Here is an 11913-nt window from a genome sequence, read left to right on the forward strand (position 1 = left end):
TTAGCAAACATAACAACATGAGCCCCATATTCAACTTGAAAATTAACTGGCTCAGTTCTTTAAAGGAGAAATTAGGGCTTACCTGCTAATTTTCTTTTAGTCCCTCCAGACCAACACAGACAAATGGGGTATGCACTTCTACCAGCCGATGGAGACTGAGAACCACTAACTACTGTCTTACCTATAAGTAGGCTGGAAAACAACGAAGCAGATCAGTGGTAAACGTAAACAAGCTTTATTAATAAAATAGCATATAGAGTATACTGCCCGACACCCGCCGTGTTTCGCCCAGTAGGGCTGTGTCATGGGCTACTCAATGATCTTTACTATAAATACCACATAATGAATGTTTGTTCCAGTAAATTTTACTTTAACTTGTCTTTGAGATCCTAGCAGCTAGGATCATTGAGTAGCCCCTGACGCAGACCTGCTGGGCGAAACACGGCCTGTGTCGGACAGTATACTCTATATGCTATTTTATTAATAAAGCTTGTTTACGTTTACCACTGATCTGCTCCGTTGTTTTCCACTTTGGAGTTTGCTTGCTGTTTTCTTGGACCCTATAAGTAGGCTGTGCAGGCCCCTACAGCCAGTCCACATATAGCCAAACAGATGACCTTTGAAAACAAAAAACGCTAACCTACAAATTCCCTCTTAGTGCTGCCCATCCTCCAGCTAATCCAGACCATGTGCTACCACTGCTGCTGCCCATACAAACTCAGTGAACCTCCCCTTGACCATGACCCCACAGTAATTAATTAACATTGGACTATTGTTTCTTTTGTCTTTTTTTTGTCTGTTTGTTTGAAACAAACCTGGACAACAACCAGATACTGCAGCTGAAAACCGCAAGCACCACGACATCCACATCTTCTTCATCACCGACCATGCAGATATATGACAAAGGGTGGGCTCTGTGCCAGTCTGGAGGGACTAAAAGAAAAAAAAAAATAGCAGGTAAGCCATAATTTCTCCTTCTATAGTGTCTCTACAGACCAGCAAAGACAAATGGGAAATACCAAAGTGAGATATGTGAGATATGTGACAAAAAGGAAAGAGAAGAATCAAGGATTATTCCTAGATCACAGAACTGTGGGACCGGGGAAATCGCATGCAAAAGAGGGAGATAGAAGATGAAGTAGGAGTCAAAGAATTGGAAAACCAGCAAACCACAGTCTTATCAGAATTGAGAACTGGTTGGTGTTCAAAGAGCCAGGTGGCAACAGCATCCAAACAAGTTTGTAGAGGTCAAATGGAGAAAGAGAGGGTGTCTGTTGGGTGGAGTAGAAGAATATAATCAGCGTAGAAATAAGCGGATATACCATGTGATTGAATAAGTGCAACCAGAGGACTTAAATAAAGATTGAATAGTAGTGGAGAGAGGATAGATCCTTGGGGAACCCCACAGTGAACATCCCTCCTGAGAAGAGGTAGAAGTGGAAGTAACAACCTGAAATGAATGGTTAGATAGAAAAGAAGTAAACCAAGAAAGAACCTCACCAGTGAAGGTAGGCAAGAGATCAGTAGGGAATGGTTAACGAGACTGAAAGAAGCAGAAAGATCAGAGAAACTACCAAAATAGAAACAAAAAAATATGACAGCAGATAAGGGCCGTATGGCCCATCCAGTCTGCCCATCCTCAGTAACCACTAACTCCTCCTTTTCCTAAGAGATCCCATGTGTCTGTCCCATGCCTTCTTAAACTCTGACACTGTCTTCGTCTCCACGACCTCCACTGGGAGGCCATTCCACGCATGCACCACCCTTTCCATGAAAAAGGATTTCCTCAGATTCGTTCTAAGCTTATTTCCTCTTATCTTTGTCTTATGCCCTCTCATTTCAGAGGTTTCCTTCATTTGAAAAAGGCTCACCTCCTGTACATTAACGTCACTGAAGTATTTAAACATCTCTATCATCCCCTGTCTCCCATCTTCCAGCGTAAACATGTTGAGGTTCATGAAATGAGAATAAATATCACGTAATAAGGCCGACAGAACCATTTTGGTACTGTAGTTAGACCTAAATCCAGACTGGCATTGGTGTAAGGCAAGAGTCTTATCTGAAAATTCAGAGATTTGAAGAAAGACTATCTTCTTGAGAACTTTGGACATAAAGGTGAGATTGGAAACAGGCTGGTAATGACTAGCAATTGCAGGATCCAGAGCAGCTTTTTTCAGAATGGGACAAACAATAGCTAATTCCCAAAGGTCTTGAAACTGAATTTACCAGCTATAGAAATGTAGGAAGCAAACCTAATGCAGAGATCTTTAGTCAAGATGCAGCAATGGAGTCGGTCTGACAGAAGGTGGTCTTCATCGAGGACAAGATGATTTTCAATGTAGCTTACATCTGAAAATACAGTGAGACAAAATAATAGAATTCACTTATATCCACCAGAAATGAATATTCAGCAACTGTGCGTTTTTCCAGTTTTGCAAAATATGCCGTTGAGCAATAGTGAGGAGAATGTCCAATAGTTTTGATTGCGGGGAGGTCAAATCAAAAGTTGCATGAACGGACTTAAAAATTACAATTGAATAAGTCAGGTCATCAGTTATGGGCAAAATGTTTTGTATAATATTCCAAACAGCCTTCCAGAATTCAAAGATCGGAGGACACTCATATAACATATGAGAGAAAGTACCCACTTGCAGCGAACAGTGCCAACATTTGTCTGATGAGCTCAGGTCAGCAGTAGCAAGTTTTCGAGGAGTCCAATTGGTTTTATGATATAAAAAAAACATAGACTGTAAAACCGCTGCAGAGGAAAGAGGTTTCATAACTTTAGACCAGAAACAGAACCACATATTTTCATCTACCACAGACTCTGTATCAAGCTGCCAATTATGTTGAAGGGCAGTATTGAAGCTGTGTGTTGCGTTAATACAAATTTTATAAACAGATGAAGCTGTGTGCCCAGCTAATACTAGTGTCTGGGCGTTGGCAAATAAAGAAGGCAGCCGAGATGACAATGATGCCAGCTCAACAGATGCCTTCACACTATGAGTAAGTTGCATCCATTGAAAGAACATAGTAGGAGGTAGAGAAAATTTGGATACCACCTCAGAAAAGGACCAAAAACTATTATCAGCATTAACAATATCAGACAGATAGAAGACTCCCTTATCTATCCACTCTTTCCAAAAGAATGGAGCCTTATTTATTAAGATATGCGGATTATACCAAAGTGACCGATGTGATGACTTACTGAAAGGTATTGCTTGAAATTTGTCGAGGTCCAATAGACATTTGACCGTGGAGACTATAATCTGATTAACTCTATGTGATAGAAATGAAGAAGCAGTAAGAAGAAGCGGTAAAGTGAGAGGAGCTACCATGGCCTCCTCCAATTGCAGCCACATGGGCTTGTATTCAGAAGTGCGGAAGAACCATCTGCACCCCTGCTGTGAAATGTAAGATTTATGATAAGTGAGGAAGTCGGAAAATAAAACTCCGCCTTTTTCCCTGGTGCATTTAAGTTTCCTCAAAGCAATTTTTGGAGGCTTATTTGACCATAGAAAGGAAGATAATAATTTGTCAACTTGTGAGTAGAATGGAAGGGGGAAGAGGATCGGAAGCATACTGAGGATATAATTAATTTTTGGAGATATCATCATTTTAATAGTTTCAAGCCGGCCCCACCAGGACAAGTGTAGAGGATGCCAGGAATGTAGCAAAGCTTTAAGGGTTTTCAGGATTAAGTTGGAGTTATGATGAATAGAATCTATGGAGTTGGCGTGCAATTCTATTCCTAAGTATTTAATTTTGGGGTGGCCCACACCAAGTTAAAAGACTGAGCTATATTCGGAAGCGCTAATGCGTTGAGAGGAAATAATTCCGTCTTCTGCTGATTGATTTTGTAGCCCGAAAATTTGGAAAAGTGAGCGATTAGGTCCAGGAGCATTGGGATAGACTTGTTCGGATCAGAAATATAAAGTAAGACATCATCTGCATAGGCAGAGTACTTAAATTCTAGATCTTTATAGACAATTCCATTTACACATGCATGAGATCTAATCGCAATTAGAAGCGGCTCTAATGCAATATTGAAGAGGTATGGGGATAATGGACAGCCTTGCCTGTTGCCACGGAGCAAAATAATGTTCTCTGACAAAAGGTTATTATTTCTGGTGGAATACAGTCCTGCAGCATCAGAAGTTTGAGCTCGCCATGGCTGCAAAAAGTCGGATGATAGTATCTAAGAAAAAAAATTTGGTCTATTTTGGACAACTACCTCCAAACTATTCAGGCCACACCTTAAACCAGTACAAAGGACTTATTTGTTAAACACCTGGATGCTTTCCCCTCCTTTTTTTCTCTTCTTTCCTTTCTCTTTTTTCCTTTCCCACCTGTTGTGTTTCTTGCTTCCTATGTTTTTCCATCATTGTTTTCCTGTTATTTGTATTCTTGGAAATTAATAAAATATTTGGAAATAGAATTCACTTATATCATGGGAGCAAATAGGTGGATATGTCTGAAACATTTAACAAAGTTGAGATTAGCATATATACCCAACTGGGCATTTAAAAGTCCTTTAAAGATGCCGCGTGTTCAGAAATCATAGCCATAAGTAGACAATTATTCAAATATTATCACATACACACACCAGAACAGGCATTCATACACACATTGCAAAAGCAAATAACTTCTACAGAGTACATCCAAAACTTACCCACCTGTTTACTAAGCTGTGCTAGTGGCTGCCATGTGCTAATGCCGACACAGCATGCCGACGCAGCCTACTCACTTTGAATGGACTGTGTCAGCATTGCCGTAAGGCTTAGTAAACAGGGAGGTTAATTTTTATTTTATTCCATATTCCACAACTCTAGACAGCAGATGTACAGATCTGTAGAACCCAAAGCAGTCCAAAACAAGTAAAGTCAGAAACACAGTTTATTGTTCAACCACTCTTAGGATTCACCTTTGGGCTTAAAAAGCAAAACCATGTGCATGTAAGGACTGGATACACGAATTAAAGTTTAAAGTAAATGCCCTTAATACGCAATACTTGGTAGCAATAATAAAACAGTGATGGAATCATTCACATAGCAAGCAACCTGAGCCAACAGATTTATTTTCCACTGAACATAATTAACTTTGTATGAACTTGGCAGCTAATAGTGTGCTGAATTGGACAATGATGGCACATTTAGACTGTGTCTGGACAGAACTTCTGCATGAAGGAAGCCCTTCCTTTCCATATTCAATACTCCTCCCCCCCCCCCCCCCCCCAGTGAAACAGTAGTAATAAAAAAAAAAGGCAAGTGCATTTTTATAATATACCAATGCATTCCACAAAACTAAAGGATCAAGTTCCCACATGCCATCTTTTTCTTTTGATGTAGGCACAGGAAAAAAAATATATTAAATGCTTCCAGGTTTCTACCTAATTAATGTTTTTTTTAAATGTACTTATAAATAGTAAGTCTTATTGTTACGCACCTCATTCTCATAAACATGATATCTGCTTTGGTGGCCCTTTACAAGGTGAATACAGGGAGTCCCTATAACCAGCCCCTCTAAATGACACAATGATTTACAATTTAGAACTAATTATCATTCTAACCAATGAAACCAATAGTTCCTCTTTGTATATCCGCATGCTGCACAAACCAGCAAGTTTGAAAATATAAGTGAGATCAAATAAAATTGCTACCAAACATTAAAGAAAGACAACGTAGAAAGACAACGTAGAAAGAGCAGCTCATAAGTTTGCTCGCATTCAGTTAGATGAACGGGGATGACAGTTTCGTCACTTGCGTGGAAGAGAGGGAAAGGGAGTCTACCCTAATTAGCTTCAGCTTTTTGACGTCATGCCGTCTCCTGCTCTTTTCTTACTCTAACCTTCTTGCTCCTGCCATGGACGTAACTTCCTGTTTCCGGCAAAGTGGCAGAGAGACGAAGAGAGTGTCAGAGGGGACCCGGACGGGGAACCGGAGAAAGAAAGCTGTGGGTCTGGTGGGTCAGGTATGACGGTAGTATTGGGTGTTTTGAGGGAGCAGTGCAGGATCGCGGACAGAGAGAGACATGGTGGATTGAGGAGAGCAGACGATAAGGTTTATGCCTTATGAATTTGCTAGTATTACAGATCTCAATTGAGATTCATAACGTTTGAAGATGCAGAAGCGCTTAATACTGAAAGAGCATTGGAGTGCATAGGAGCCAACTTTTGAAACCATCGAAGGGCTTATTTCCAAAACCTTCTTAATATGGCTTTAGCAGGTTTTGGAAATAAATCCTTCAGTTAGAGGTACCAAACTCAGCACAGATTAATCCTTCCTGTTCACAGGAAGGCAGTTTGCCCAATATTATGGTGGTCAAGCACACACAGAACTGGCACCTATGAAAGTAAGGGAAATTTGTACGTATTTATTTGGATTTAGTTCATGCCTTTTTTTTGTGTTAGAGACTTACCTACATTCAAGAATAATAGGTATTTCACTGTTCCAGGAGGGCTTATAATCTAGGGGGTTGATGCAGAAAGGCTTGCGGAAGAGCCACGCATGACTTCTACTGCGAGCATAATACCAGTAAGTTAATTTTATGCATGCAGCAAATGTGAAGGGAGTAGGCTGGATGCATGTGCACAAGGTTTTGCAGCAAGTGCAGTAGCTTGTGTGCTGACACTTTTAAGTATATGATAAAGGGGATGGGACGACTTCCCTATGAGGAAAGGCTAAAGCAGCTAGGGCTCTTCAGCTTGGAGAAAAGGCGGCTGAGGGGAGATATGATAGAGGTCTATAAAATAATGAGTGGAGTTGAACAGGTAGATGTGAAGCGTCTGTTCACGCTTCCCAAAAATACTAGTACTAGGGGGCATGCGATGAAGCTACAATGTAGTAAATTTAAAACGAATCGGAGAAAATCTTTCTTCACTCAATGTGTAATTAAACTCTGGAATTCGTTGCCAGAGAATGTGGTAAAGGCGGTTAGCTTAGCGGAGTTTAAAAAAGATTTGGACGGCTTCCTAAAGGAAAAGTTCATAGACTATTATTAAATGGACTAGGGGAAAATCCACTATTTCTGGGATAAGCAGTATAAAATGTTATTTTTGGGATCTTGCCGGGTATTTGTGACCTGGATTGGCCACTGTTGGAAACAGGATGCTGGGCTCAATGAACTTTTGGTCTTTCCCAGTATGGCAATACTTATGTACTTATGTATATATGTACATAAATGTTGCCATACTGGGACAGACCGAAGGTCCATCAAGCCCAGTATCCTATTTCCAACAGTGGCCAATCCAGGTCACAAGTACCTTTCAAGATCCCAGAACAGTACAATATATTTTATGCTGCTTATCCTAGAAATAAGCAGCGGATGTTTCCTAGTCCATTTTCATAATGGCTTATGGACTTTTATTTTAGGAAGCTATCCAAATGTTATTTAAACCTTGCTAAGCTAACTGCTTTTACCACATTCTCTGGCAATGAATTCCAGAGTTTAATTACACATTGAGTGAAGAAATATTTTCTCGGATTTGTTTTAAATTTACTACTTTGTAGCTTCATTGCAGATCTCCTAGTATTTTTGGAAAGAATAGATTCACGTCTACCCATTCCTCTCCACTGATTATTTTATAGATCTTTATCATATCTCCCTTCAGCCGTCTTTTCTCCAAGAGCCCTAGCCGTTTCAGCTTTTCCTCACAGGGAAGTCGTCCCATCCCCTTTATCATTTTTGTTGACCTTCTCTGTACCTTTTCTAATTCCACTATATCTTTTTTTCTTTTTTTTTTGAGATGCGGTGACCAGAATTGAACACAGTATTCAAGGTGCGGTCGCACCATGGAGTGATACAAAGGCATTATAACATCCTTGTTTTTATTTTCTATTCTTTTCCTAATAATACCTAACATTCTATTTGCTTTCTTTTTCGCCGCAGCACACTGAGCAGAGGGTTTCAAAGTATCATCAACGATACTTTGGTTTTGCTTTAAGTCGGCACATGTTCGGCGCTTAAATGCGAGTCTTGCAAAAATTGTTGGCACTTGAAATTTTTGAGAGGTTTATATTTAGGTGCAGAAGAACAGTTTAAAAAGCCATCAAAAGCTTGCTGAGTAAACTGGATGTAACACTTTAGTACTGAGTATACAATTTGTGATTTGAATCAGAACAAATTGTTTTCAACAGCTGAATTTGTACAGATAGAGTAAATTTCAGATGTTAAAATTTTGTTGCATGGATTGCCAATAAGGGATCAGTAATATAACTTTTTTTGGTGAACGCTATGGTATAAAGCCTTTTTCCCTGTTCTCTTTGCAGTTCTGTTATATTGTTATCCTCCTGGGATGGCTGCAGTGGTGGCAAAACGAGAAGGCCCCCAGTTCATCAGTGAGGCAGCAGTCAGAGGGAATGCTGCAGTTCTTGACTATTGCAGAACATCTGTGTCTGCCCTCTCAGGAGCAACAGCTGGAATTCTTGGGCTGACAGCTTTATATGGCTTCATCTTTTACTTCCTGGCCTCCTTTCTCCTCTCCCTGCTCCTAGTTCTAAAATCAGGACGACGATGGAATAAGTATTTCAAATCACGGAGACCCCTATTCACCGGTGGCCTCATAGGTGGTCTTTTCACTTATGTCCTATTTTGGACTTTTCTCTATGGAATGGTACATGTTTACTGAAGCAAAGCATCTGTAGGTTTTAATGGAGTTTGAAAACTGTTGCCATTTAAATCGTTTGATAAAAAAAGAACTATATTTCAGTAGTTTTTAAACTGTTGGATTACTGCGTGTTCCCACTATAACTGATGTCTAACCTCTGGAAAATTCTGTAATCTTGCTTTAAATTAAATATGCTGTGATAGGTATAACTTCTCAATTTATTACTTGTTCAAAACCCAAAGTTTATATTTGATTTCATTATCACATTTGAATTCTGCTGTACTGTACATTTGAAATACTAAAATCTGACTAAGCTGTGGGAAGTGCTAGCATGCCCTTACTGCAAAAAAAAAAAAAGATATACCATGGGATGCGCTCAGGTGTCCTTTGGTGGTTTTTGAATTTGCGCACACAAACCACATACTAAAAATATTTTACATGGAAGGATGTGTCGAGAGCACAGAGTGTGCGTTTCTTGCTGATTAGCGCAGGATGAAGTGTTTGCGCTTTTTTTTTTTCATGGATGCATGCTAATGGAAATTCTGCATTTTACTGCTGCAGTAAAAATGGTCTTAGCGCATGGGAAGAAAATGTGTAAGGGTGTGCCAAGGGCACTTTCTACCACATCTTAGTAAAAGGACCCCTTAGAATGTGGTTATTTCTACTAGGACATTAAGTCATATGATTATTTGTCTTTGAAGTGAAACCATGGACTATATTTGGTACTATTTCAGGAACATAAGAACAGCCATACTGGGTCAGACCAATGGTCCATCTAGCCCAGTTTCCTGTTTTCCAACAGTGGCCAAGCCAGGTCACAAGTACCTGGCAGAAACCCAAATAGTGGCAACATTCCATGCTACCAATTGTATGACAAGCAGTAGCTTCCCCATGTCTGTCTCAGTACCAGACTATGAATGTTTCCTCCAGGAACTTGTCCAAACCTTTTTTAAACCCAGATACACTAACAGCTGTTACTACATCCTCTGGTAAAGATTTCCAGAGCTTAACTATTCGCTGAGTGAGAAGATATTTCTTCCTATTTGTTTTAAAATTATTTCCATGTAACGTCTTTGTACTGTTGGAACGAGTAAAAAATCAATTCACTTCTACTCGTTCTACACCACTCAGGATTTTGTAGACACAATCATGTCTCTTTTTCCAAGCTGAAGAGCCCCAACCCCTTTATCATTTTGGTCACTCTTTGAACCTTTTCTAATTTCGCTTTATCTTTTTTTTTTTGAGATACGGAGACCAGAGCTGTACGCAGTACTCAAGGTGAGTTCTCACCCTGTAGCGATACAGAGGCATTAGTATTTTCAATCTTATTTACCATCCCTTTCCTAATAATTCCTAGCAGGTGATTTGCAATCTGTCAAGCTTTTTTTATGGAATTTTAACTTGTAAACTAATATAATCTCCATGACTTCTTACATTTCCATGACTGCCTGTAGCAGCTCATCCATAATGAGAAGGCACAGCTGGTGCTATAAATGTAAAGTGTTTTTACATGTAAAAATACATCAGGTATAACTAAATTATTTTATAGAAGTTATAGAGGCTCATTTTCAAAGCACATAGGCTTACAAAGTTGCATAGATTACTATGTAAGGGCCCTTTTTACTTTTTAGTGCACACTAACGCTAGAGACACCTATTGGAATATAATGGGTGTCTGTATTAGTGTGCGCTAAAAAGTTAATGCACCTACAGCGCGGTTTAGTAAACAGGGCCCTAACTTTCTATGTTCTTTTCGGATGAGCACCATAAACAGTAGTACTGTCACAAAGGAGGTTATTATATCCCAATAACTAAACTAATGTCTGAAGTTTTCACAATTGCAAATGTAAAATAGATTTTAAAACAGGTGCCTACTTTTCACAAGAAAAGTGATATAGATCACTTCAAACCAGGAAGAGGGCTGAGTAGGCTAGGCAGGGAGAGGGGGACCCTCTCTTTTTGTCTCTGGGATGCTAGAGAAGGAGAGAGGTAAGGGTTTGTACAGCTGGAACAATTGCTGACACTTTATTACTCAGAAGTTGGCAGTACTGCCTCCCTGAGCCTTTTCTTTCTGCACCAACTCCCAGTGTATCTGGTCTTTTTCTACTGTAGTAACTTCCCCCATCCAGCAGTGGTGCTCCAGCCTGTTAATATCTGATGCTACTTTAAGCAGCCCATGTGCTCAGGTCTCTCTCGTCATACTGCCACCCCCTCCCCCTCTGCTGCTTATATTTGCACTTATACAGCTGGCATCTCATATCCATGGCTGAGTGGTAGGTTGGCATGCATACCTTTGTAACCATCTCTAAGCTGTGTTTGCAGTGGTGGCCTGCTCTCCAGCACCCTCTTTAGTTTAGATTTGAAAGATATAAAGGAGTACCTGTTCTTAAGCCTTTATGAATTAGAACTAATGTTTTAAACTTCTGTCTAAAAGTGAGCAGAAGCCCATGAAGGACCTTTAATCCATGATCAAATCTACCAATATTACAGATGAGTTGAGCAGCAGCAGCAGCATGCTGAGGTTTGTGAAGAGAGGATTGGAGTGACAGTATATTCTACAATTTAAATTTAAAGCAAAAACTAGTACTCTAAGGTTTTCCAAATTAAAAAAAAAAAAAGGTCTCTCTAAGTCTATAAGACATGAAGGAAGATCAAAGAACTGAAGCGATATGTGATGTGACTCAAAAGTTGAAAAAGAATAAAGCTTCCAACCCAGGATTGTAATGCATCCAGAGAAGGGAACCAGTTAAGAATATACAGCTGAACCGTTGTCTCATGTCTATAAGTGAGAGCTTGGTACACTCCTAGTCCGTCACCCTCGGGCGTTAGAAAGGTGGGGGTGGGAGTTGTAGTAGGAAACATTCTGATAGTGATACCAGCTGCTGCTTAAGTAAAGCCAGTCATGGCCTACAGAGGAATTTAAAATAAATGTTTTAAATAACTCAAAGACCCCTGTTTTAAAGCGATCTAGTAGGGTGAGAGGCACATAAGGGCATTCTTCTGTCTTCACTGTAAAACTAATCACAGCATGCACACTATTAGCCAATATTTTATAGTAATGTATGATCAATTTTTGTTTTCATGATTGTTTATATAATTCTTGGGGAAAAAAAACATTAGGAAGAAACTTTCTGGCTGCTGTTGAGGTGTTTCTTAAGGGTACCTCAACTGAGAGGAGAAGAAAGACTGGCCATTTCTGGAATCGTAGTCGCACAAGAACCTTTTTCTCCTCTGGCTCATGGCTGCTAAGAAGCCAAAAAGGCTAACTCAGTATAGCATTATTGTTTTCTTTTTAGCAATATTGGTATG

General features: G+C 39.7%; 1 protein-coding gene across 3 annotated transcripts; it reads left to right on the top strand.

The window, feature by feature from the left end:
• Positions 1 to 5873: 5873 nt before the first annotated feature.
• On the top strand, positions 5874 to 8973 carry EMC6 (ER membrane protein complex subunit 6). 3 transcript variants are annotated; one of them, XM_030185588.1, is made up of 2 exons: positions 5874 to 5970; positions 8268 to 8973. In XM_030185588.1, the coding sequence occupies exon 2, from the start codon at positions 8294 to 8296 to the stop codon at positions 8624 to 8626; it is 333 nt and encodes a 110-aa protein (XP_030041448.1). In that variant the 5' UTR covers positions 5874 to 5970; positions 8268 to 8293; the 3' UTR covers positions 8627 to 8973. The 3 variants fall into 3 exon arrangements, with proteins under 3 accessions (XP_030041448.1, XP_030041449.1, XP_030041450.1); XM_030185589.1 differs by having other exon boundaries at positions 5874 to 5961; XM_030185590.1 differs by lacking the exon at positions 5874 to 5970 and adding an exon at positions 6448 to 6533.
• Positions 8974 to 11913: the final 2940 nt, after the last annotated feature.

This window comes from Microcaecilia unicolor, chromosome 13 (genome assembly GCF_901765095.1).
Source record: "Microcaecilia unicolor chromosome 13, aMicUni1.1, whole genome shotgun sequence".
Taxonomy (NCBI): Eukaryota; Metazoa; Chordata; class Amphibia; order Gymnophiona; family Siphonopidae; genus Microcaecilia; species Microcaecilia unicolor.

Excerpts from the sequence above, each read along its gene's own strand:
- EMC6 (XM_030185588.1), top strand. The coding sequence starts at position 8,294 with ATGGCTGCAGTGGTGGCAAAACGAGAAGGCCCCCAGTTCATCAGTGAG.